This window comes from Esox lucius, chromosome 2 (assembly GCF_011004845.1).
Source record: "Esox lucius isolate fEsoLuc1 chromosome 2, fEsoLuc1.pri, whole genome shotgun sequence".
Lineage (NCBI taxonomy): Eukaryota > Metazoa > Chordata > Actinopteri > Esociformes > Esocidae > Esox > Esox lucius.
Genome location: NC_047570.1, coordinates 34,070,944 through 34,093,973, shown reverse-complemented (window position 1 = coordinate 34,093,973; position 23,030 = coordinate 34,070,944). Strand labels below are relative to the sequence as shown.

Sequence of the window (23,030 nt, the reverse complement as noted above, 5' to 3'; positions counted from 1 at the left end):
GTGATCATTAAGCTTTGGCAAATGCACACAAACACACACACAACGTTTTACACTACTCTGGAGGAACATTTCCCTGCATCATATACGTCTAGTTTTCCATTAGTAACTTAATCCACGACACCATGCACGTCTTGACAAAGCCTCACTGATAACGTTCAAGGGATTTAGTCAGAGATCACATTCCCAGGTTGTTTGCACTACGTCTAGGGTTTGCCTGACAAATCGAACCGAGTTCTTCCACTGAGAAATCTTTCGATAAGTTTATTGGGCGTTGCGTAATGTTTGGTCGGAGCAAGGAGGATATCTGGGCAAGGAAAGGACGCAAAAAAAAACCCGACTCGGGCCAACTGTCAGTGGCCTCCATTGCGACTCAGCTGCAAGTCACGCGCGGTCTGCAGGACTTCAATGTATTCCATTGGGCAGCAACATATGGCAACTTGTTTCATTTGACACTGGTAAGGCAGACATCTGCACGTAGGCTGGCAGCTGATAGCTTCTCACAAGTCCTGCCCGAAGATCCGTCCCAGATAGAGTGCACTATAAATGGAATAGGGAGCATTTTGGAATAGACTGGGAGCCATGCATGTGTACTAATCAGAGAGCTAATCAGGGAGAAATAGCTAAGGAGAGATAAGGCTGACAAGCAAGCAGACTAAGCCAAACCCTTTCTTTGAGCTGAACTGTGCTCTGTTGCTTTTGGAACACGTGGCACGGATGACCTTGCTGATATTGTCCTCCTTAATAAAAAAAAAGCTTTTCGAAACTCCAGAGTTTAAGAAATGGGGGAAGTGTCATTGCACATAACATAAGGTGGTTTTAACGTAGTATAGTAAGGCTCAGGCACACCATCTCTGTGGTTAATTCAAAAGGCTCAACCACCTAATTTGTGGCCCTCGTCAAAAATGTAATCAAACCAACAACAAATGGTGAGCCCTGTTCATCATGCTGTGAGTATTACTGTCTGGGAAATCACATGTGAAGACTGGCAAGAGGCTTCCTGATTCCATCATTCATTCAATTTAGGTGTTGAGGTGGTATTCCTGATTGACAACAGGTCAATTTATTGTGTTTTTTGATGAAGCAAATCATGATTTCCAAGAGTCTGAAGTTGATCAATGTGCCCTGTGCATTTATGTTATTGGTGTTGTGGGGCACTGGCACAGAAACCTATTGGTCAAATTTGTTGCATATACTGTATTTAGCATAATGAGGCAATATGGCACAGGGGGGTATACATACCAAGGACATACCAGCACTTTTTACATGCTCTAATTGCACTGGTTACCAGTTCATTATTGCAACAAGGCATCTCAGAGGTTTCTGGTATACTGCCAATCTAACCACAGCCAAGAAGTGTATCCAGGCTCTGATGTGTCATACCTAAAAACGTCTTCTAGCTGTTGTATATTGGCCATTTATCTGTCCCCCTCATGCCTTATTGCTTAAATACCATGCAAATCTAATTTCCCGCTAGCTGGCGGTTGTCTTTGTTCTGATCACAGACTAATGAGACAGGCAAGACAGGTGGTTGGGCGAACCCTCAGACGTCTAGCATGCAACCCTGATTGGCATTGGCTGTTCCACAAAACCACGCTGAAATTGTTGTGTTTCCCTGTTTTAGTACTGAGTGGCTGAAAGAGATACTTTGGCGGACCTCATCAGCAGCAGCTCAGTCAGGTTTGAGGAGCTGTCAGGGGCTGCCCGCACCACAACTTATGACCGACTTTAAATCATTTTGTGACGTGAAAATAAGACAAGAGACTCTGAACGGTTTTATTGAAAGTAATGTGAAAAAATGATAAGCACTGCAGTAATGGTAAATCACTGCCATTAGAGGCTGATGCTTTATCACCATGACTTAGCTGATTTCGTAGCATGGCAAGTAGCCAGTGTTTTTTCTACAGTTGCCAACTCCTTTAGAGTGCCCTCATCACTGGATATGGCCTGCCAACGTGTAATACTGTCCGGTTTACATTTCCCTGGTATCGGTCTGTCTGTCTATCGAATGCAACTGTCTGTCTGTTGGCAAGTTGAAGGATTGAAAGCACTTTGCACCATTCTAGAATACTCACTTGCATTTAAAAAGAAAATGAGGTACCTTTATGTGTTTCAGTGTTGATCTGTGGGTGTGGGGAAGAATATCTTTGATTACGGGAAGAATATCTTGTTTTTCGAGATTTGTACTGGTCCTGATGAATATAGGTGCGCTAACTTTCATCTTTGCTCTTGGGAAATACCTTTGGGCAGAGGGGTTCGCCCCAACAGCGGCTGGTGTGGGTTGGGATGAGCGCACCTACTGATAAGAAAATACACTTGGATTGGACCTTGATTGTTTTGCCCTCTTTTTGATGTCATGTTCTGGTTCACGCGGTATGACGTAAATGCCATTATTATGTCCCTTCTGATCACATTTGAGTTAATTACACATTTAATTGTAAATGAGTGATCAAGCCTTTCAGAAATTCAGCCTTCAAGGTGCTATAATCATGGCTCTGCCCTCATTCTCAGATTTTATGCTAATTATTGCACTGAATGAAAAGTCACACGGTCATGGCCTGGTTATGGCATGGTCATGGAATGGTCCCATTATGCTCACGGAATGGTCACAGCCTGCTCATGGCATGGCCATGGCCTGGTTACGGCATGGTCAGGGCATGGTCACGGCCTGGTTATGGCATGGCCATGGCCTGGTTACGGCATGGTCAGGGCATGGTCACGGCCTGGTTACAGCATAGTCAGGGCACGGTCATGGCATGGTCCCGGCCAGGTTACGGCATGGTCAGGGCATGGTCACAGACTGCTTACGTCATGGTCACGGAATGGCCCCATTATGGTCACGGAATAATATCGGCCTGCTCATGGCGTGGTCATGGCCTTGTTACGGCATGGTCAGGGAATGGTCCCATTATGCTCACGGAATGATCACAGCCTGCTCATGGCCTAGTTACGGCATGGTCACGGCCTGGTTAAGGCCTGGTCATGGAATGGTCAGGGCATGGTCAGGGCATGGTTACGGCATGATCATGGCATGGTCACGGCCTGGTTACGGCATGGTCATGGCCTGGTTACGGCATGGTCAGGGCATGGTCACGGACTGGTTACAGCATGATCATGGCATGGTCATGGCCTGGTTACGGCATGGTCACGAACTGGTTATGGCATGATCATGGCATGGTCACGGCCTGGTTACAGCATGGTCAGGGCACGGTCATGGCCTGGTTGTTGTTTGCAGTTTTGTAATTACTCAAAGACCAATAGGGAATGTGTGCACAACCTGTAAGGCAAGCCTTGCCTTCTGCTGTCATATGCCAAGAATACAGCCTCCATAAACCAGCAGGATAGCCATTGCTTAGACAGCACACTACCCAGAGATAAAATTGCGAAAAAACAAAGGGCACATGTCACAGAGCTGGAATACCCTCCTAATATTGCAAGAGGCAGTTTTTTCCCCAAACCATAACCCAAATATTTACCACAGTATTCAGATACCTAACTTAACCCAAACCAAACCTTTTTATTTTTCTAACCTTTACCTAAACCTAACCTTTATTAAAGGAAATTTCACCCAGGGGGACACTTAGTTGGTTTTTATAATGTTTGAAAGATGTCTAAGACAGTGAGATCTGTTTCCCACATAATTGATCTGAAGGATCACGGGGATGGGATTTATGTGCTGAACCATAAGCTATTACGTCAGAACATGTATTGGTGGGGGGTGAGAATTGACAAATGAATGTTTGTGCCTCACTTCTTGCTAAACAAACTGTGACAGTATGAATTAACTCACTGCTACTTTTGTCAAGGTTAATAATTAACCTAGACGACTAACTATTTAGATCTGTGGCTAGCAGTCTATGGTCTGGTAAAATGTAGAGCCTACTTTTTTATTTGATTTTTTTAGATAAGGCTACTTTCCAGACTAGCCATTGTAGCTAAAACAAGTAAAAAACCCCACAAATTGTGAACTTGAAACACAAATTCTAAGCTACTTTCAATTTGAGACTTGTTTATTGACTTGTTTTACCTGTCACTATTGAGATCTATGTTCAGCAATCTACCATAAAACATTTTAGCCATGTTTTAGCCATGTTTTAGCCAAATGTTTTAGCCAAATGTTTTAGCCAAAAAAGTTTAAAAAGTTAAAAAAAAAAAACGAAAATTCTGATTATAGTAGAACAAATATGGTCCTTCAAAGAACTACCAGGTTTAGTGGACAGGTAAGAAAGCATGGATTTGCTCGTCAAAAGGAAGTTGTCATTGCAAAGTTATTCCTCCTGGTAAATGTGTCAATGTTGCTGTTTTTGGCAACCATAGCCAGGTATTGCATGGCATACTTGCAGAGTTTAAAGTGCAGTTGCTCTTACGGAATTATTAGGTAAATGGTGAAGCATGAATTGAGCGTCTGCGAGCCGTTTGTGTACGTTAATATGTAGTTAACATGTGTTTATTCTGGGCAAAGGGATTTGAGGGGGAATGAAACGTGGGCCTCTTTTGTATGCCCCTCCCTCACGTGAAAAAAAGTGTTTTGTCGATTTCTGACATTCCACAGAAAGACCTACGCCAGTGACTAAAAAAGTATGCATCACAATTTTGCATCCGATGGTTGTATTTTTATCCACAGAGAATAAATCACTCTTCAATTCACTCAGGTCAGAAGGAGCTCAACATTTTTCTCCACAATGTACTTGGTTTCTATCCTTTTTACCAGTCTGGCCCTGACACCGCTGTTACTTAAAGCATTCTTCCCGTACTTCTGGAAAGATGCCTTCTACCTCGCTGACTTGGTTCGCATTTTGATGAAGTTTGTTTTACGTAGAAGAAGGAAACCGTCATTTATGGTTTTGGACCGTTTTTTGGAGCAGTCCGTCGCCCATCCCGACAGATCGTTCATCCTGTTCGACAATAAAAACTATTCGTATCGAGACACGGACAAAAGGAGCAACAAAATAGCCAATGCTTTACGGAGACACTCCGAGCTGCGAGCGGGGGATACCGTCGCTCTGTTTATGGGAAACGAGCCTGCCTTCATATTTACCTGGCTGGCCCTGGCCAAACTGGGATGTCCAGTTGCGTTTCTTAACCATAACATTAGATCTAGATCTCTGCTGCACTGTTTTAACTGTTGCAGCGCTAAGGTGCTCATAGCAGCCGCAGGTACGGTAACCCAGGCTATAGCATATGTCTGGGGTATTCAACTCTTACCCTTCGAGGGCTGGAACCTGCTGGTTTCTGTTCTACCTGATCATTTTTTACACCCACCTGGTGTCCCAGGTCTAAATAAGTCCCAGACTTCGCGGTTGCTATGAAAACATGGAGTGGAACTCGCTTCCAGGGTAGGAGTTGAATACCCCTTTTACAGGTTTTGGTTTACAACAGGTCTATTCAAATCCGGTCCCGGAGGGCCGAAGCACATCTGGTTTTCGGTTCTACCTCCTAGTTGATTTCCTTCTCCTGGCATCTCAGGTCTGAATCATCCCATATTAATAGTAGAGGATAAAGCCAGAAATGTATCGGTCCTCGAGGACTGGAATTGATAGCCCTGGTTTACAAGTTTCCGATCATTGTGGAAAAAAAGGTGGGGGAAAAAAGGTTGTGGCATTGGGTGACTCCAAAAGATTGGGTGACTCAGGAAAACCCCTATTGAATCCCAATTGCATTATTTCAGGGAAATTGTTGTACGTTTCCCTTTTCCCTCAGAGCTCCAGGAGGCGGTGATGGAGGTGCTCCCGTCGTTAAGGGAGCAGGGTGTGTGGGTGTGTCTGATGGCAAAACGGTGTGACACACCCGGCATGGAGGTCTTCTCCGACCAAGTGGAGGAAGCTCCGGACACGCCTCCCCCCCAGTCCCTTCGCTCAGGTGTCACCTTCAAAAGCCCAGCTGTGTACATCTACACATCCGGAACCACAGGTGAGATGCAGACGGATCTACAGCTGGAGGTCTACCTACAGCAAGTGTGTCTTCTCTCTCCTCCTCCCCTCTCTCCTCCTCCTCCCTCCACTACTTGAATATTTACACCTCTGTACTCCTCTCTTCTCTCTCACCTCTTAGCCTGTAGCTCTGTGCGCCTCTCTCCTCCTCCCCTCTATCTCCTCTCGCCATTGCCTGTGTTGGGCCACCAATGTGGGTATCCCTGAAGGAGCTAGATCATTCGGTCCTCATCGACACCTATTTTCCTGTTTCCACTCTGGGCATATTTCCGGGGTTCTCTGGCTACTCCGATGGTCCATCTGGAACATCAGATGACCGTTTGCTAAAAAAAAATAAAACACTTTCTATCTCCTCCTCTATCTCCTCCTCTCTCTTCTCCTCTCTCCTCCCCTTCTCTCTGTAGGTCTTCCTAAAGCCGCAGTGGTGAATCAGAACCGCCTGCTGACTGCCCTGGCTGTGTTGGATTCCACTGGCGTCACACCTGGTGATGTCATATACCTCAACCTGCCTCTGTACCACACCGCCGGCTTCCTAATCGGTCTTATAGGCTCCATCGAGACAGGTGAGTTAATATAGTCTTTGTCTAGACAGGTGAGTTAATATAGTCTCCATCTAGACAGGTGAGTTAATATAGTCTCCGTCTAGACAGGTGAGTTAATATAGTCTTTGTCTAGACAGGTGAGTTAATATAGTCTCCGTCTAGACAGGTGACTTAATATAGTCTCCGTCTAGACAGGTGAGTTAATATAGTCTTTGTCTAGACAGGTGAGTTAATATAGTCTTTGTCTAGACAGGTGAGTTTATATAGTTTTTGTCTAGACAGGTGAGTTTATATAGTCTTTGTCTAGACAAGTGAGTTTATATATTCCCCGTTCAGACAGTCAAGTTTATGAAGACTCTGTCTGGACAGATTTGTTTATATAGGCTCTTTCTTGACAGGTGAGATTATATAGGGGGTTATTACAGGTATGGTAAGGTCTGCAATACCCTTCCAGAGCTATATGGTACAGGTGTGTAAGGGGGTAAATGTCTTACATGCACATTTTCATATTAAAGCTGTTTTGATCTGACTTTTCAAATGACCAAACGAGCGGCCTGTGTCAAACCGTGGTGTCAGACCTGGGCCTTAAACATTATAGTGACTAGATTTAGCTAGCTTCATTTACACTCAACAAAATGTTCATTTACACTGAACAAAACTTTGTTTTGGTCCCCATTTATCGTGAACTGAACTCAAATATCTAAGACTTTCTCTAAGTACACAAAATGCCTATATTTCTCAAATATTGTTCACAAATCTGTCTAAATCTTTGTTAGTGAGCACTTCTCCTTTGCCAAGATAATCCATCCACCTCACAGGTGTGGCATATCAAGATGCTGATTAGACAGCATGATTATTGCACAGGTGTGCCTTAGGCTGGCCACAATAAAAGGCCACTCTAAAATGTGCAGTTTCACTGTATTGGGGGGGTCTGGGGGGGTTAGAGGAGGTCAGAAAACAAGTCAGTATCTGGTGTGACCACCATTTGCCTCACGCAGTGAAACACTTCTCCTTCGCATAGAGTCGATCTGGTTGTTGATGGTGGCCTGTGGAATGTTGGTCCACTCCTCTTCAATGGTTGTGTGAAGTTGCTGGATATTGGCAGGACCTGGAACATGCTGTTGTACACACCGATCCAAAACATTCCAAACTTGCTCAATGGGTGACATATACTGGCCATGCAAGAACTGGGATGTTTTCAGCTTTCAGGAATTGTGTACAGATCCTTGCCATGTGGGGCCGTGCATTATCATGCTGCAACATGAGGTGATGGTCATGGATGAATGGCACAACAATGGGCCTCAGGATCTCGTCACAGTATCTCTGTGCATTAAAAATGCCATCAATAAAATGCACCTGTGTTTGTTGTCCATAACACACGCCTGCCCATACCATAACCCCACCGCCACCATGGGCCACTCGATCCACAACGTTGACATCAGCAAACCACTCACTGACACAACGCCATACACGCTGTCTGCCATCTGCCCTGTACAGTGAAAACTGAGATTCATCGTGAAGAGAACACCTCTCCAAAGTGCCAGACGCCATAGAATGTGAGCATTTGCCCACTCAAGTCGGTTACGACGACGAACTGCAGAAAGGTCAAAACCCCGATGAGGACGACGAGCATGCAGATGAGCTTTCCTCAGACAGTTTGTGACAGTTTGTGCAGAAATTCTTTGGTTATTCAAACCGATTGTTGCAGCAGCTGTCCGGGTGGCTGGTCTCAGACGATCTTGGAGGTGAAGATGCTGAATGTGGAGGTCCTGGGCTGGTGTGGTTACACATGGTCTGCGGTTGTGAGGCTGGTTGGATGTACTGCCAAATTCTCTGAAATGCCTTTGGAGATGGCTTATGGTAGAAAAATGAACATTCAATTCACGGGCAACAGCTCTGGTGGACAATCCTGCAGTCAGCATGCCAATTGCACGCTCCCTCAAAACCTGCGACATCTGGTCATTGTGCTGTTTGATGGAACTGCACATTTTAGAGTGGCATTTTATTGTGGCCAGCCTAAAGCACACCTGTGTAATAATCGTGCTGTCTATTCAGCATCTTGATATGCCACACCTGTGAGGTGGCAAAGGAGAAGTGCTCACTAACACAGATCTAAACAGATTTGTGAACAATATTTGAGAGAAATTGGCCTTTTGTGTGCATAGAGAAAGTCTTAGATCTTAAGAGTTCAGCTCATGATAAATGGGGGCAAAAACAAAAGTGTTGCGTTTATAACTTTGTTCAGAGTAGCTTGGGATAGTGTGTAGTATTGCAGATAGGCTTTTCTGGTTAGGGACGTTTACCCACCGACACTGGACGATTGCCGGACTCACACATCCCTCACTCTCCAACCCCCCCGGCTACGGGAAACAAAACAAGAGGGGTCTTTGTGAATACAAACTCAGTAATCTTAACACAGCCAAAGCCACTGGCCACTTCCGTCGCGGCAACGACCCAACGGGCACACTCATTCCCTCACGGTGGAGTGCTGGTTCAAATGAGTGCGCTATGTAGTGAATAGGCAGCTTTTTTGAACTCTCTCTTACTGGGCTAGAGTTCACGTTATTGCTCTATTCAAACCTCAGAGCAGGGTTAGGGTTACAAATGTCAGGGATGTCTAATCCTGTAGCAAAAACACGATTAGCCGATTATACGCTGCGATTTGCAGTGAGAGGACTGGAGCTCCAATGTTGCATATTTCGTTTTTGCATTAATGTTTTGTTTATGGATTTTAGCAACCAACTACGGGCCTGCGTGATATTGTCTATAGACTTGATTTCATGTGTTATTGGAGCTTCAGTCCCCTCCCACTAGTCACCTGTCAATACCATCATTGAACGTGGAGTTGAGTTTACTCAGCGTGATGAACACAGAGCCGGGATCCAAGCGCAGAAGCATTGTGTCTATTAAAGCAACAGCACAGAACGATTAGCAGGAGTCTTAGTCAGGCAGGAGTCAAAAACCCATGTAGGCAGTCAGCGAAGAGCAACAGTAACATAGGGAGCAAGGAGGCAACAATGTAATCCAACAGGATGATGGTTGAAAATGGATAATCTAACACTGGAAACCACTTAAACGCTCAGAACGCAGAAAACACTGGCAATGCCTTGCAACCTAACAGGGGACTGAACTGAAATAAAAAGGGTGGTGTGTAGGAACAGGAGTACACAGGTGTTTAGAATCCAGGTGATTGTGCTCTAGGGAGTGTGCTGCGTTCAGGTGATCTAGGGAGTGTGCTGCGTTCAGGTGATCTAGGGATTGTGCTGCGTTCAGGTGATCTAGGGAGTGTGCTGCGTTCAGGTGATCTAGGGAGTGTGCTGCGTTCAGGTGATCTAGGGAGTGTGCTGCGTTCAGGTGATCTAGGGAGTGTGCTGCGTTCAGGTGATCTAGGGAGTGTGCTGCATTCAGGTGATCTAGGGAGTGTGCTGAGTTCAGGTAATCTAGGGAGTGTGCTGCGTTCAGGTGATCTAGGGAGTGTGCTACATTCAGGTGATCTAGGGAGTGTGCTACATTCAGGTGATCTAGGGAGTGTGCTACATTCAGGTGATCTAGGGAGTGTGCTACATTCAGGTGATCTAGGGAGTGTGCTACATTCAGGTGATCTAGGGAGTGTGCTACATTCAGGTGATCTAGGGAGTGTGCTACATTCAGGTGATCTAGGGAGTGTGCTACATTCAGGTGATCTAGGGAGTGTGCTACATTCAGGTGATCTAGGGAGTGTGCTACATTCAGGTGATCTAGGGAGTGTGCTACATTCAGGTGATCTAGGGAGTGTGCTGCGTTCAGGTGATCTAGGGAGTGTGCTACATTCAGGTGATCTAGGGAGTGTGCTACATTCAGGTGATCTAGGGAGTGTGCTGCGTTCAGGTGATCTAGGGAGTGTGCTACATTCAGGTGATCTAGGGAGTGTGCTACATTCAGGTGATCTAGGGAGTGTGCTACATTCAGGTGATCTAGGGAGTGTGCTACATTCAGGTGATCTAGGGAGTGTGCTACATTCAGGTGATCTAGGGAGTGTGCTACATTCAGGTGATCTAGGGAGTGTGCTGCGTTCAGGTGATCTAGGGAGTGTGCTACATTCAGGTGATCGACGACAGGTCTGAGGGCGGGAGCTGATCACACTAGGATAGTTTAAGGCCCATCTTGATTTTTTCCTGACTACAACACATGGTCAGAAAAGTTCCCATGTATATATTTGTGAGATTTGATGACAACTTATTATCAATGACAGTATCTGATCATGTGGTCCCAGGTAACATCCGTACCTAAAAATTGGTGCCCAGACTTTTTCTTCGCCGTGCAATCTGACCAGGACCAACCCTGAAAGGCTCCAATCAAGCCCTGCAAATGGAGCCTGGAGGTTTTCCAGAAGTTTCTGTTTTTGTTGCTTTGCTTCCTGCTGAAGCAATGGTGTCATTGCTCCAGACATGGAGTAAAAAATTGTGACTCCATGTCTGGTTTTCAGATGATAGCGATGATGATGATGCACACACCTGATACTACTAAGTATTTTTTCAGCACCCTCCCCATTGGCCTATACATTCTGTAAACCAATCTGTTCATTACCGATTTCACCTCTTCTGTCTGTTCACTCCATTCCTCTTCATTCGCCTTCCAGGGTCCACAATTGTCCTGAGGAGGAAGTTCTCGGCCTCTCAGTTCTGGGACGACTGCAGGAAGTACAACGTGACTGTGATCCAGTACATAGGAGAGATCATGAGGTACCTCTGTAATACGCCCAAGGTACTGGAACACACGCTTCCTGGTTGTTGGATCATCAGAGATTTGTTTAAATTAGAAAACAGCCAATCTATATGTCTTTAGCCCAGAGATATAGAGGGCATACTATTGCTGGTAAAATAGCAAGGCCCCATGGCAAAGTTTTTTGAGCAGGGAAGGACAAAAACACTATGAATTTAAAGGGGAATAACGACAAATATATAGAGTTTGTTAAAGTTCATAAATTGCTTGAAATTGTTGCTAGACTGTGTCTCTGCGCGCAACTCTCTCACTTAGCGGAGTGTTTTAAAATGTTACCCTTTCTAACATCTCCAAAGACGGCTTGCTGGCTTGTACAGTAAACCCATGGGCCGTTTATGGGCATGTCAGTCTGTGGACATGTCAGTCAACGTACGTGTTATTCTGTGGACAGTGCTTATATTTAAATTGACCTTAATTCTGATTTATTTTTAAACGTTTGACCAATGCATGCATTACTGGACAGGAAACGGGGGGGAGTATGAGGAAAGAGTTTTTGCCAAAAGAGCATTCGGCTGGATTCAAACCCTGGTTGTTTCGGTATTAGCAGCTTAGATCCTGGACCACCCTCCACCACAAAACCCTGATTTTCAAAATAGGTCTTCCATCCATGCAGGGGGTTAGTAAATGGCCCTGCCCTCGTGGGAATCATTCGCATAACTGTTCCTGGGGTCACGCTGCACTGAGCCATTCGTAACGTATGTGTCACTTCTAGTGTTACGGACTAGTGTTGCAGACTACTGCCATCCAAGTTGTCGTGGTAACCAGATAGCTGCGGTAGTTTCTGCCCTGGAACTGGGTTCAATCTCCATTTCAAGCCTTTCACGCAAACGCTTTTCGAAGTCTTTCAAAAAGCGTTTGCTTGAGCCTACCTGGTAGTACTGTTCCTGAGGGAAGCACCACCGGAGTGCCTGTAGAGGGCACTCTTACCCGTGGTCTTAAGGTTGAATCCCTATGCCCCAGGCCAGCGCAGGGGGACATGTATCTGCATACGGTGTCATCTATCCAACTGAGCGTTGATCAGGTGACCTAACTACTATGGTCATATAAATCCTGTGGCACTTATGGTAGGGGTTGGAGTGTTAAGCCTTTCCCATGATGCCCTAGTGGCGAGGGAGTCAGCCCGGTAACCAAAAGGTCATTTGGTTCTAATTCCTAAGCAAACAAGTGGATAAGCTGCTAAAGGACCAAAAAATGCTAGATGTGACCCAATCATCCCCCTGGTTCCTGATTGGCACATCACTCCTTATATCTCCAGGTCATAGCTGGCGTGAGGGGAGGGTTCTTGCCATGTACCACACAGCTAGGTGAAACACATTGGTGGTGGACAAGGCAGGTATCGCGTTTACTATGTAAAGTGCTTTGAGTACCACAACTGATGGAACGGAGGTAGCTAAATCCAGTGGGTCATCGTTATTATTTTTATTATTATTATGACTTGAACCCACGTGCGGTTTATGCCGAGGCTGAAGGGCAGCAGCTGGTCTAGAGTTCTCATTCAGGCCAAGACCCTCTATTCCACTCTGATTCCAAATCTGTACAGCAAGGTTGTCACAGCCTGGGCACGGCCCGACCTCTGAAATAGAAGCCGATGTTGAGACTGACGGCATCGACTTACTGTCCTCAGTATCACTGACCTGGAATTTTCTAAGGTTGTATTTTGTTTTTGAGTGGAGGTCAGTGTGTAATCTGGTGACTGTGTTTTGATCTAGACACACTGGTAGGGTACTGTTCCCATGTTAAGTGACCTTCTGTCATACGCTAGATGCAGACAGCTGTGAGGGTTCTCCATTCACTTTGGTGAGAGATTAGAAAGTTCTGGCCTGCATCCCATTGACAGCTCAACTAGCCAACGTCTAAAACTGACCTGAACTGTAACCATAAACTGTAAGCTATCTTTAACTAATTCGGAAACTGAATAGTGTTTTGCACGTCATCCATGGATCCTTCCTTTCATTCAGGTTTTATGACTGTCACAAGTTGGGGCCCACAGGGGGGCATGGCATGGAGAGCAATAAAAACATTCTGTGTTTGGCCATTGAAACTGAAGCTCTCCGGTTGCTAATCATGGGATCCTGGAGGCCAGGGTTGATCCATGGCCTGGTGGTCTGGAGGCCAGGGTTGATCCACGGCCTGGTGGTCTGGAGGCCAGGGTTGATCCACGGCCTGGTGGTCTGGAGGCCAGGGTTGATCCACGGCCTGGTGGTCTGGAGGCCAGGGTTGATCCACGATCTGGTGGTCTGGAGGCCAGGGTTGATCCACGGCCTGGTGGTCTGGAGGCCAGGGTTGATCCACGGCCTGGTGGTCTGGAGGCCAGGGTTGATCCACGGCCTGGTGGTCTGGAGGCCAGGGTTGATCCACGATCTGGTGGTCTGGAGGCCAGGGTTGATCCACGATCTGGTGGTCTGGAGGCCAGGGTTGATCCACGGCCTGGTGGTCTGGAGGCCAGGGTTGATCCATGGCCTGGTGGTCTGGAGGCCAGGGTTGATCCACGATCTGGTGGTCTGGAGGCCAGGGTTGATCCACGGCCTGGTGGTCTGGAGGCCAGGGTTGATCCACGGCCTGGTGGTCTGGAGGCCAGGGTTGATCCACGGCCTGGTGGTCTGGAGGCCAGGGTTGATCCACGGCCTGGTGGTCTGGAGGCCAGGGTTGATCCACGGCCTGGTGGTCTGGAGGCCAGGGTTGATCCACGGCTTGGTGGTCTGAAGGCCAGGGTTGATCCACAGCCTAGTGGGTCTCATTTGGGACTGTCTGCGGGTTGTATTCATGTTGTTACTTTCTGTAGACGTTACTGCTTACTCAATGGTAGAATGGTTTACACAGCCTTTAATGCCAGAATACAGAGGAGGTGGTCAAGACTTTGGTCATTGAAGATGAAAGACAATGAATAAGGCATGTGAAAGCAAGCACCATTCCTGAAATACGCATACTTTACATTATCAGAAAAATGCATACTTTGATTACTTTTCATGACCGTAATATTGCAGTCTTCTCGGAATAACTAGTGTCCTTTCCCTAGGATCTCTGCCACGTGTAATGATAAGGAAAGTGAGACACTGAGGAATGAAAACTAGATGCAGACAGTTGTGAAGGCGAAATCGTGGTGTAGAGAAGGAAATGGGGAGAATGAGGAAGTAAAGATCTAGGTTAGTTTACTGGTCCTAGTCTAGGGTGGTCCAGTGGTCTAAAACCATTCTCTGACTTTCCCCAGTTAATGAATAATCCACTATACCAGTATACTACAGTATACTATCCACTATACCAGTATACTACAGTATACTATCCACTATACCAGTATACTACAGTATACTATCCACTATACCAGTATACTCTCCACTATACCAGTATACTATCCACTATACCAGTATACTACAGTATACTATCCACTATACCAGTATACTACAGTATATTATCCACTATACCACTATACTACAGTATACTATCCACTATACCAGTATACTACAGTATAGTATCCACTATACCACTATACTACAGTATACTATCCACTATACCACTATACTACAGTATACTATCCACTATACCAGTATACTACAGTATACTATCCACTATACCAGTATACTACAGTATACTATCCACTATACCAGTATACTACAGTATACTATCCACTATACCAGTATACTACAGTATACTATCCACTATACCAGTATACTACAGTATGCTATCCACTATACCAGTACAATTGGCATGAAGAGAGATGTTCTTTTCCCCACCAGTATTGTGTTTTCACAATAACAGACAAAAAAAAACAGTGTGATGACTTAGCACACAGTAGGTACTTTTTCACATCTATTTTCATTTAATGAATTCAAGTCAAAAGTTCAATTGGTTTCCATCACATGTTCAACTATTCAGAAAATGTGCTAAGACTGTAGGAATTTTCTGTGAAAAAAACAAAAACGTTATATGTCTTATGTTCAATTAAAAAAATGTCTCCAATTTTGTGCTAATGATAGCGAGACAATGACAGAGATCATTGTGTGAGGCTGGCCATTGGGAACGGTGTGAGAGCCGAGATATGGAAGGAATTTCTGGACCGATTTGGGAACATCCAAGTGAGAGAGTTTTATGCTTCTACTGAGGGAAATGTGGGATTTGTCAACTACACCGGGAAAATAGGAGCCATCGGAAGAGTTAACTACCTACACCAGGTAAGAGCTGACCCCTGGTCCAGAATTCATAAAAACAGATTAGCAATACTGATCTAGGCTCAGGTCCCCCCAGTCCTTGTAATCTGATGAATTATGATCTGAAAGACAAAACGGCTTCTAGGTTGACACTTCTATTCTGAGCAACCATAAATAAACAGCCTGAGAAACAGCCTCTTTAGAACCAGGTTTGAATACGTGGTCTGAGGAACTCTTTCGAGCAAGTGTATTAATCTTTCACCCCCACTAGGTCCCGAGCCTGGTTGTTTCTGTTCTGCCTGATCATTTACTGCATCCGCCTGGTGTCCCAGGTCTAAATAAGTTCCAGATTGGAGGGTGTCAGTGAAACATCAAAGTGGATCTGGTTTCAAGGTCCATAGTTGAGTTTGAGTGCTTTAGAGGATTGGTCTTTCACGTAAAATTTGTGTCATATTTTCCACAGTAATCTAGCTAATTGAGCTCTTTGAAGTTTGTGTTAACACTTTGTGATAATGTCTATTTATCCACAGGTCAGAAAGTAAAGTGTCCTTCTGGACATTTTACTAGGTTTGGATTTTGAAAACAACGTGAACTGTTATCGACCCAACCCTGCCTTTAAGTGATGTTTTGCTACTATCTCTTCTATAGAAGCTGTTTCCCTATGTTCTGATTAAATACAACACGGAGAGAGATGAACCAATCAGAGACACCAGTGGGCTGTGTGTTGAAGCTCCCAGAGGTGAGATGCATTTCACATTTCAGTTGTGTTAGTGCTGGGCTGGAACAAAAGCCTGCACATACCGTAGCTCTCTTTGACAGGAGTTGCAGTTTATTAATTGCCAGGTAAGTTATTGCGGATGTCCTGTTTTTACACTAACAATCTGAAAGTAAAATGTGTGTTTTTATATAATGCTGTGTATGTATCCCTTCTCCTATACTCTAGGTGAGACGGGATTGTTGGTGTCGAAGATTACAGACATCGCTCCTTTTGTCGGATACGCGAAGAACAGCCAGCAAACAGAGAAGAAGAAACTGAGAGATGTGCTTCAGAAAGGAGACCTGTACTTTAATAGTGGAGACCTGCTGAAGATCGACCACGATAATTTCATTTATTTTCAGGATAGAGTCGGAGATACCTTTAGGTACGCGCCCCTCACTAAAGCAAGCCACTACCAACGAATATAATCATATTTGATTTTATTCTGTTCTTCAGTGGAATTGCAATAATTCACAGGTGGAAGAGAACATTATTTATATTCTAAATGTTTCAAAGCTACTCTTCACTGGAGTTGTACTCGTGTATACACACAAAATATCTGGTTTACACCATAAGCCTGGGATACAGTTGTATTTCAGATTAAAACATAGCAGGACACTGTTTTACTAACTTGCATTAGATTAGTATTATCTTATTTGATTTATTTGATTTGACCAAACGTTGACGCTAATACATTCGCTAAAATTATGGCAAATGCTAAAAGTGCAAGGTGAAGAAAGTTCTTGCATGGTAGAAATGTGGGCTGTCTTTCCCATTATTATTATTTTATCACTCGTGACTGGAAACTGACATTTTAAAGGTATTATATTTCCACAAATTGAGAACGAAGACCAAAAAAATTGTTAGTTGAAAACAATAAGGATATTCTCACTAATGTGACCAAGTAAAAATATAACAAAAATGTTAAGCCACTTTAAGTCCTTAAAAAGCACCAAGTCCCATATGTTATTTACATTATTAGAAATAAATGAAACATTTGATCTGTGGGAAGAGTATATAACCAAAAGAAGAACTTGGGGCTAGACGGGGGTTTGGGGGTAAAGACATGATTGGACGTCAGCCGCTATGCGCCAGAAGCTGCAGAAGGCCCTTGTATGGTTCCCCTCCTTGTGATTTATCACTGCCACCTGGAAGCTGGGCGTGAGAGTGAGTGTGTATAAACAGTGTTTCCTTACACCGTCCACCAGTCTGTCCACCTGTCTGTCCATGAGTCTGTCCACAAGTCTCTCCATTAATCTGTCCACCAGTCCATCCACCATTCTCTCTACCAGTCTGTCCACCTGTCTCTCCAGTCTCTTGTCCATGAGTCTGTCCATGAGACTGTTCATGTGTTAGGGAGGTCGTGACCTATCGTTGTCATTGTCTTCTGGTCCTTCTCTGCACGTATTTCTACTCAGCCTCAGCTACAGTTACATTTCCCAGTACCTTGGTTGCATTTCCAACAGGCCATTGTCATTACCTACAGTGGGGAGAACAAGTATTTGATACCCTGCCGATTTTGCAGGTTTTCCCACTTACAAAGCATGTAGAAGTCTGTAATTTTTATCATAAGTACTCTTCAACTGTGAGTGGCCGAATCTAAAACAAAAATCCAGAAAATTACAATGTATTATTTTTGAGTAATTAATTAACATTTTATTGCATGACATAAGTATTTGATACATCAGAAAAGCAGAACTTAATATTTAGTACAGAAACCTTTGTTTGCAGTTACAGAGATCAGACGTTTCCTATAGTTCTTGACCAGTTTTGCACACACTGCATCAGGGATTTTGGCCCACTCCTCCATACAGACCTTCTCCAGATCCTTCAGGTTTTGGGGCTGTCGCTGGGCAATACGGACTTTCAGCTCCCTCCAAAGATTTTCTATTGGGTTCAGGTCTGGATACTGGCTAGGCCACTCCAGGACCTTGAGATGCTTCTTAGGCCACACCTTAGTTGCCCTGGCTGTGTTTTTCGGGTTGTTATCATGCTGGAAGACCCAGCAACGACCCATCTTCAATGCTCTTACTGAGGGAAGGAGATTGTTGGCCAAGATCTCCCGATACATGGCCCCATCCATCCTCCCCTCAATATGGTGCAGTCGTCCTGTCCCCTTTGCAGAAAAGGATCCCCAAAGAATGATGTTTCCACCTACATGCTTCACGGTTGGGATGGTGTTCTTGGGGTTGTACTCATCCTTCTTCCTCCAAACACGGCGAGTGGAGTTTAGACCAAAAAGCTCTATTTTTGTCTCATCAGACCACATGACCTTCTCCCATTCCTCCTCTGGATCATCCAGATGGTCATTGGCAAACTTCAGACGGGCCTGGACATGCGCTGGCTTGAGCAGGGTGACCTTGCGTGCGCTGCAGGATTTTAATCCATGACGGCGTAGTGTGTTACTAATGTTTTTTTTTTGAGACTGTGGTTCCTGCTCTCTTCAGGTGATTGACCAGGTTCTGCCGTGTAGTTCTGGGCTGATCCCTTACCTTCCTCATGATCATTGATGCCCCACGAGGTGAGATCTTTCATGGAGCCACAGACGAGAGAGATCATCTTGAACTTCTTCCATTTTCTAATAATTGCGCCAACAGTTGTTGCCTTCTCACCAAGCTGCTTGCCTATTGTCCTGTAGCCCATCCCAGCCTTGTGCAGGTCTACAATTATATCCCTGATGTCCTTACACAGCTCTCTGGTCTTGGCCATTGTGGAGAGGTTGGTGTCTGATTGAGTGTGTGGACAGGTGTCTTTTATACGGGTAACGAGTTCAAACAGGTGCAGTTAATACAGGTAATGAGTGGAGAACAGTTGGGCTTCTTAAAGAAAAACAGGTCTGTTAGAGCCGGAATTCTTTCCGGTAGGTGATCAAATCCTTATGTCATGCAATAAAATGCAAATTAATTATTTAAAAATCCTACAATGTGATTCTCTGGATTTTTGTTTTAGATTCAGTCTCTCCCAGTTGAAGTGTACCTATGATAAAAACAGACCTCTACATGCTTTGTAAGTAGGAAAACCTGCAAAATCGGCAGTGTATCAAATACTTGTTCTCCCCACTGTATACTTGGGAGCCCTTATTTCTGACATTTAAAAAAAATACATTTTATTTTTGGATGCACAGGTTCACCTTGTGGAACCTGTGCATCATTCCATATGGAATCGTCCGTGTACCGAAATCCTCACAGAACCCTCTTTGTGCTAGAACCATCTCTGTGGCTGTAACATAAAGACAAACATTGTGTGACAAATAAGCTGCAGTAAGTAGGCCACCAACCCTTGACCCAGTTTGACTTTATTGACCTGCAGGGAGGAAAGGTCCCGGACAAGACGCTCTGCCTCTTCACCTTTGACCTAGGCCAGTTTGTCGCCAATAATAGTAATGCATTATGTTTGTAAAAAGCTTTTTGTTGTGCAATAATAATCTAAAAAACCTTTAGAAATATATGGTGTCAGAAGGGTCTTTGATCATGAATTACTTGCACATTCTCCCTCCTCTTCCTGTCTGGTGTGTAGTCTCTCTGGTGTGTAGTCTCTCTGGTGTGTAGTCTCTCTGGTGTGTAGTCTGTTTGGTGTGTCTGTTTAGTGAGTGTCTGTTTGGTGTGTGGTAATAAATAGTGTGCTGTACATCTGTCCTCTGCTGGTCATTCACCTGCAACAAATTATTTCTTGGCTTTGTATTACTCTCTGCAGGTGGAAAGGGGAGAACGTGGCCACAACAGAAGTAACAGACATCCTCACCCTGATAGACTTTGTCCAAGAGGCAAATGTTTACGGCGTTCAAGTACCAGGTAACTTTGACTTATCTTTAACTTGTATCAATGTGTGCATAATGTGAGAAGTAAGGAATTGTATGTCATTCATAATGAGGGAGGATGAATAATGTTGGACCTCTCTAAAATGCATATGGTGCAGCCCTCATTTCAGCTCTTCCATTATACCATCAGTATAAGTCATTAATGTATTACATTACATTGGGCTTTTTTGAACTTGAATTGCGTTCAGTTGGTTTTCCAAACGAGTAGCCTATTTAGGAGCGCTTGCTTTAATCTCTGCAAAATGTGGTAGGCATGCAAGCATGAACAGGTCCTCAAGGCAACCTACAGGGTTACGCTTGTTCAGTGTGTTTGACTAGCAGTGAAAACAGAGATAAGCAGTTGGCCCTTCGTCTGTCCCTTTGAGACGGCCGTGTCACCAGTGGGCTGCTGATGAAGTAATAATTGCAGAGTACTCACTAGTCCCAATGAAACACCAATGAAAAGGCATAGTGAATGAAGGGCTACAGGTGTACTGCAACACTTCTCAATCACATGTCCAAAGATTATTGAATGGCAGTAATCAATGAACAGCTGACACTGCTGAATAGAGCAGGGCAACATAACACAAACCCACAGATAGGAAGGTCAGACCATGGGGGTTCATTGACCAATCATGGTCCTGCTTTCTCTGTGTCTGTGTATAGGACCAACCCCCCCCCCCCCCCCCTTAGTCTCTTTAAAACTATAATTCTTATGATTTGGAACAATGTTTCTGCAGTTTGACAGGAATTTTACTGTATTTTCTCCGAGGCCAAGTAGTTGTTGAAGAAATAAAAGTGAAACATGTGACCTGCTTACGGATACACGATATGATAATAGAGATGAGGCGTTTACAAAATGGCTGTCTGTTTACTGTTGCCTTGCTGGTCACATGACAGGAATGTGTCGCATTCTTTTTCCAAGGGAACGAGGGGAGGATAGGAATGGCAGCCATCACGGTGAAGGAGGGAAAACAGTTTGACGGCAACAAAACGTTTAGCCACGTAGCCAGCTACCTACCTGCCTACGCGCGGCCACATTTTATACGCATCCAGGTATGTTTAAGTATTTCATTATATCATTACGTTAAGATGGCTAATGTCCTCTTTTTTTTTATTCAGACAATTTTGTTTAGTATGAGATGAGTAGCCCAGTAAGCTTAAGGCCTGTGTGTGCGTGTGTGTGCGCGTGTGTGTGTGTGTACAGTATGTGTGTGTGTGTGTGTGCCTACATGCCCCACCAATCCTTTTCTTTCCTTTTCTGTCCTTCCTCCACCCCATCCCTCCGTGCCGCCGCCAGAACGCGGTGGAGGTGACGGGCACCTTCAAGCAGATGAAGGTGAAGTTGGTGGAGGAAGGTTTCGACCCGACCTGTGTCACGGACCCACTCTACATCCTACAGGACGGACAGCAGAGCTACACACCGCTGACTGGCCCCGTCTACAGATCCGTAGTGTCAGGCAGCTTCAAGCTGTGACCTGGCAGATATATGGGTCCTGTAGTCCACAACACACACACACACACAGAGAAATGAAAGAAGCATTTTGTTGTAGTCCCACCGCAATAAGCCCCCAATATCATGAACAGACACCTAATGTATGTACAGCAACTCTGGTTCACAGGGGGCCTTCAGGAAAACTGATCCTAGGTGAGCACTGTTCATAGAGGCCGTGTTCAAACCAGCTGTCAAACTGTGATATTTAGAATTTTGTGGGAAACACTTAAAACACACTACTCACGCGTACTTCATAATTTGTAGATACTCTTTTATTAAAAGGTAGGGTTTCCTGGGCAGGGGACTCCTGTGGGGGTGCCAGGGTGGGGAAGAGGGCTGACTGGGCTGAGGGGATGCTGCCCTCCTTTGGGGGTGCCAGGTTGGGGAAGAGGGCTGACTGGGCTGAGGGGATGCTGCCCTCCTTTGGGGGTGCCAGGTTGGGGAAGAGGGCTGACTGGGCTGAGGGGATGCTGCCCTCCTTTGGGGGTGCCAGGTTGGGGAAGAGGGCTGACTGGGCTGAGGGGATGCTGCCCTCCTTTGGGGGTGCCAGGTTGGGGAAGAGGGCTGACTGGGCTGAGGGGATGCTGCCCTCCTTTGGGGGTGCCAGGTTGGGGAAGAGGGGGTGCCAGGTTGGGGAAGAGGGCTGACTGGGCTGAGGGGATGCTGCCCTCCTTTGGGGGTGCCAGGTTGGGGAAGAGGGCTGACTGGGCTGAGGGGATGCTGCCCTCCTTTGGGGGTGCCAGGTTGGGGAAGAGGGCTGACTGGGCTGAGGGGATGCTGCCCTCCTTTGGGGGTGCCAGGTTGGGGAAGAGGGCTGACTGGGCTGAGGGGATGCTGCCCTCCTTTGGGGGTGCCAGGTTGGGGAAGAGGGCTGACTGGGCTGAGGGGATGCTGCCCTCCTTTGGGGGTGCCAGGTTGGGGAAGAGGGGGTGCCAGGTTGGGGAAGAGGGCTGACTGGGCTGAGGGGATGCTGCCCTCCTTTGGGGGTGCCAGGTTGGGGAAGAGGGCTGACTGGGCTGAGGGGATGCTTCCCTCCTCTGGGGTGGGATGGCTAAGTTGTGACACACCACTCGCTTTGTTACAGCAGATGTTGGATGTCTTTTAATGTGTGTATGCGTCCTGGTTTTAGTGAATTTGTGAGGACGCTAATTCTCTGCAATGACGGAGGTCCTCATGACGAAACATTTTGTTTTTGGATGAGCAGTTTGGTTTTCTGGAAAGTTCCAATTTTTGTTTAGGGTTAAAATGCAGTCTATTTGACTAACACATTGTTGCACATGTTTTTATAGTCTCCAATGCGCAATGGTTTGTCTTGTGTTTTACTATGTATGCTGCTTTATTGGCCAGGGTTTACTGTGGCTAAATAAAGAATATTTAATACCATGAATATCTAAAACTCAGAGAATCAACAAACAACATCTGTTTGAGGTTATTTCATGCATTTTTCCAGGGTGTATATATAGCTAGAAAATATTAAATAGTTACCACACAGTTAATCCTCTAACCTATAGCTAATATGGATGCTGGCTATACCATCTATTCAGACATATGCTTTTTAGTAACAATCTGGCTAGCTAAAGACAACTCATTTTAATTACAGCAACCTGTAC

General features: G+C 45.3%; 1 protein-coding gene across 7 annotated transcripts; it reads left to right on the top strand.

Moving 5' to 3' along the window:
* The first annotated feature begins 353 nt into the window (after positions 1-353).
* On the top strand, positions 354-22,807 carry LOC105025336 (very long-chain acyl-CoA synthetase). Of its 7 annotated transcripts, XM_034297395.1 has the most exons (12): positions 4,502-5,154; positions 5,698-5,907; positions 6,332-6,490; positions 11,088-11,212; positions 15,202-15,396; positions 16,021-16,111; positions 16,316-16,514; positions 19,823-19,920; positions 20,851-20,981; positions 21,226-21,799; positions 22,050-22,334; positions 22,414-22,807. In XM_034297395.1, the coding sequence occupies exons 1-10, from the start codon at positions 4,680-4,682 to the stop codon at positions 21,400-21,402; spliced, it is 1,860 nt and encodes a 619-aa protein (XP_034153286.1). In that variant the 5' UTR covers positions 4,502-4,679; the 3' UTR covers positions 21,403-21,799; positions 22,050-22,334; positions 22,414-22,807. The 7 variants fall into 7 exon arrangements, with proteins under 7 accessions (XP_034153288.1, XP_019896041.1, XP_034153286.1 ...); XM_034297397.1 differs by lacking the exon at positions 4,502-5,154 and adding an exon at positions 354-455 and having other exon boundaries at positions 22,050-22,807; XM_020040482.3 differs by having other exon boundaries at positions 4,497-5,154; positions 16,024-16,111; positions 22,050-22,807.
* The last annotated feature ends 223 nt before the right edge of the window (positions 22,808-23,030 follow it).

Excerpts from the sequence above, each read along its gene's own strand:
- LOC105025336 (XM_034297395.1), top strand. The coding sequence starts at position 4,680 with ATGTACTTGGTTTCTATCCTTTTTACCAGTCTGGCCCTGACACCGCTG. Across the intron at positions 5,155-5,697 it reads GGTGCTCATAGCAGCCGCAG|AGCTCCAGGAGGCGGTGATG; the intron begins GTACGGTAACCC and ends CTTTTCCCTCAG. Across the intron at positions 16,112-16,315 it reads GTGTGTTGAAGCTCCCAGAG|GTGAGACGGGATTGTTGGTG; the intron begins GTGAGATGCATT and ends CCTATACTCTAG.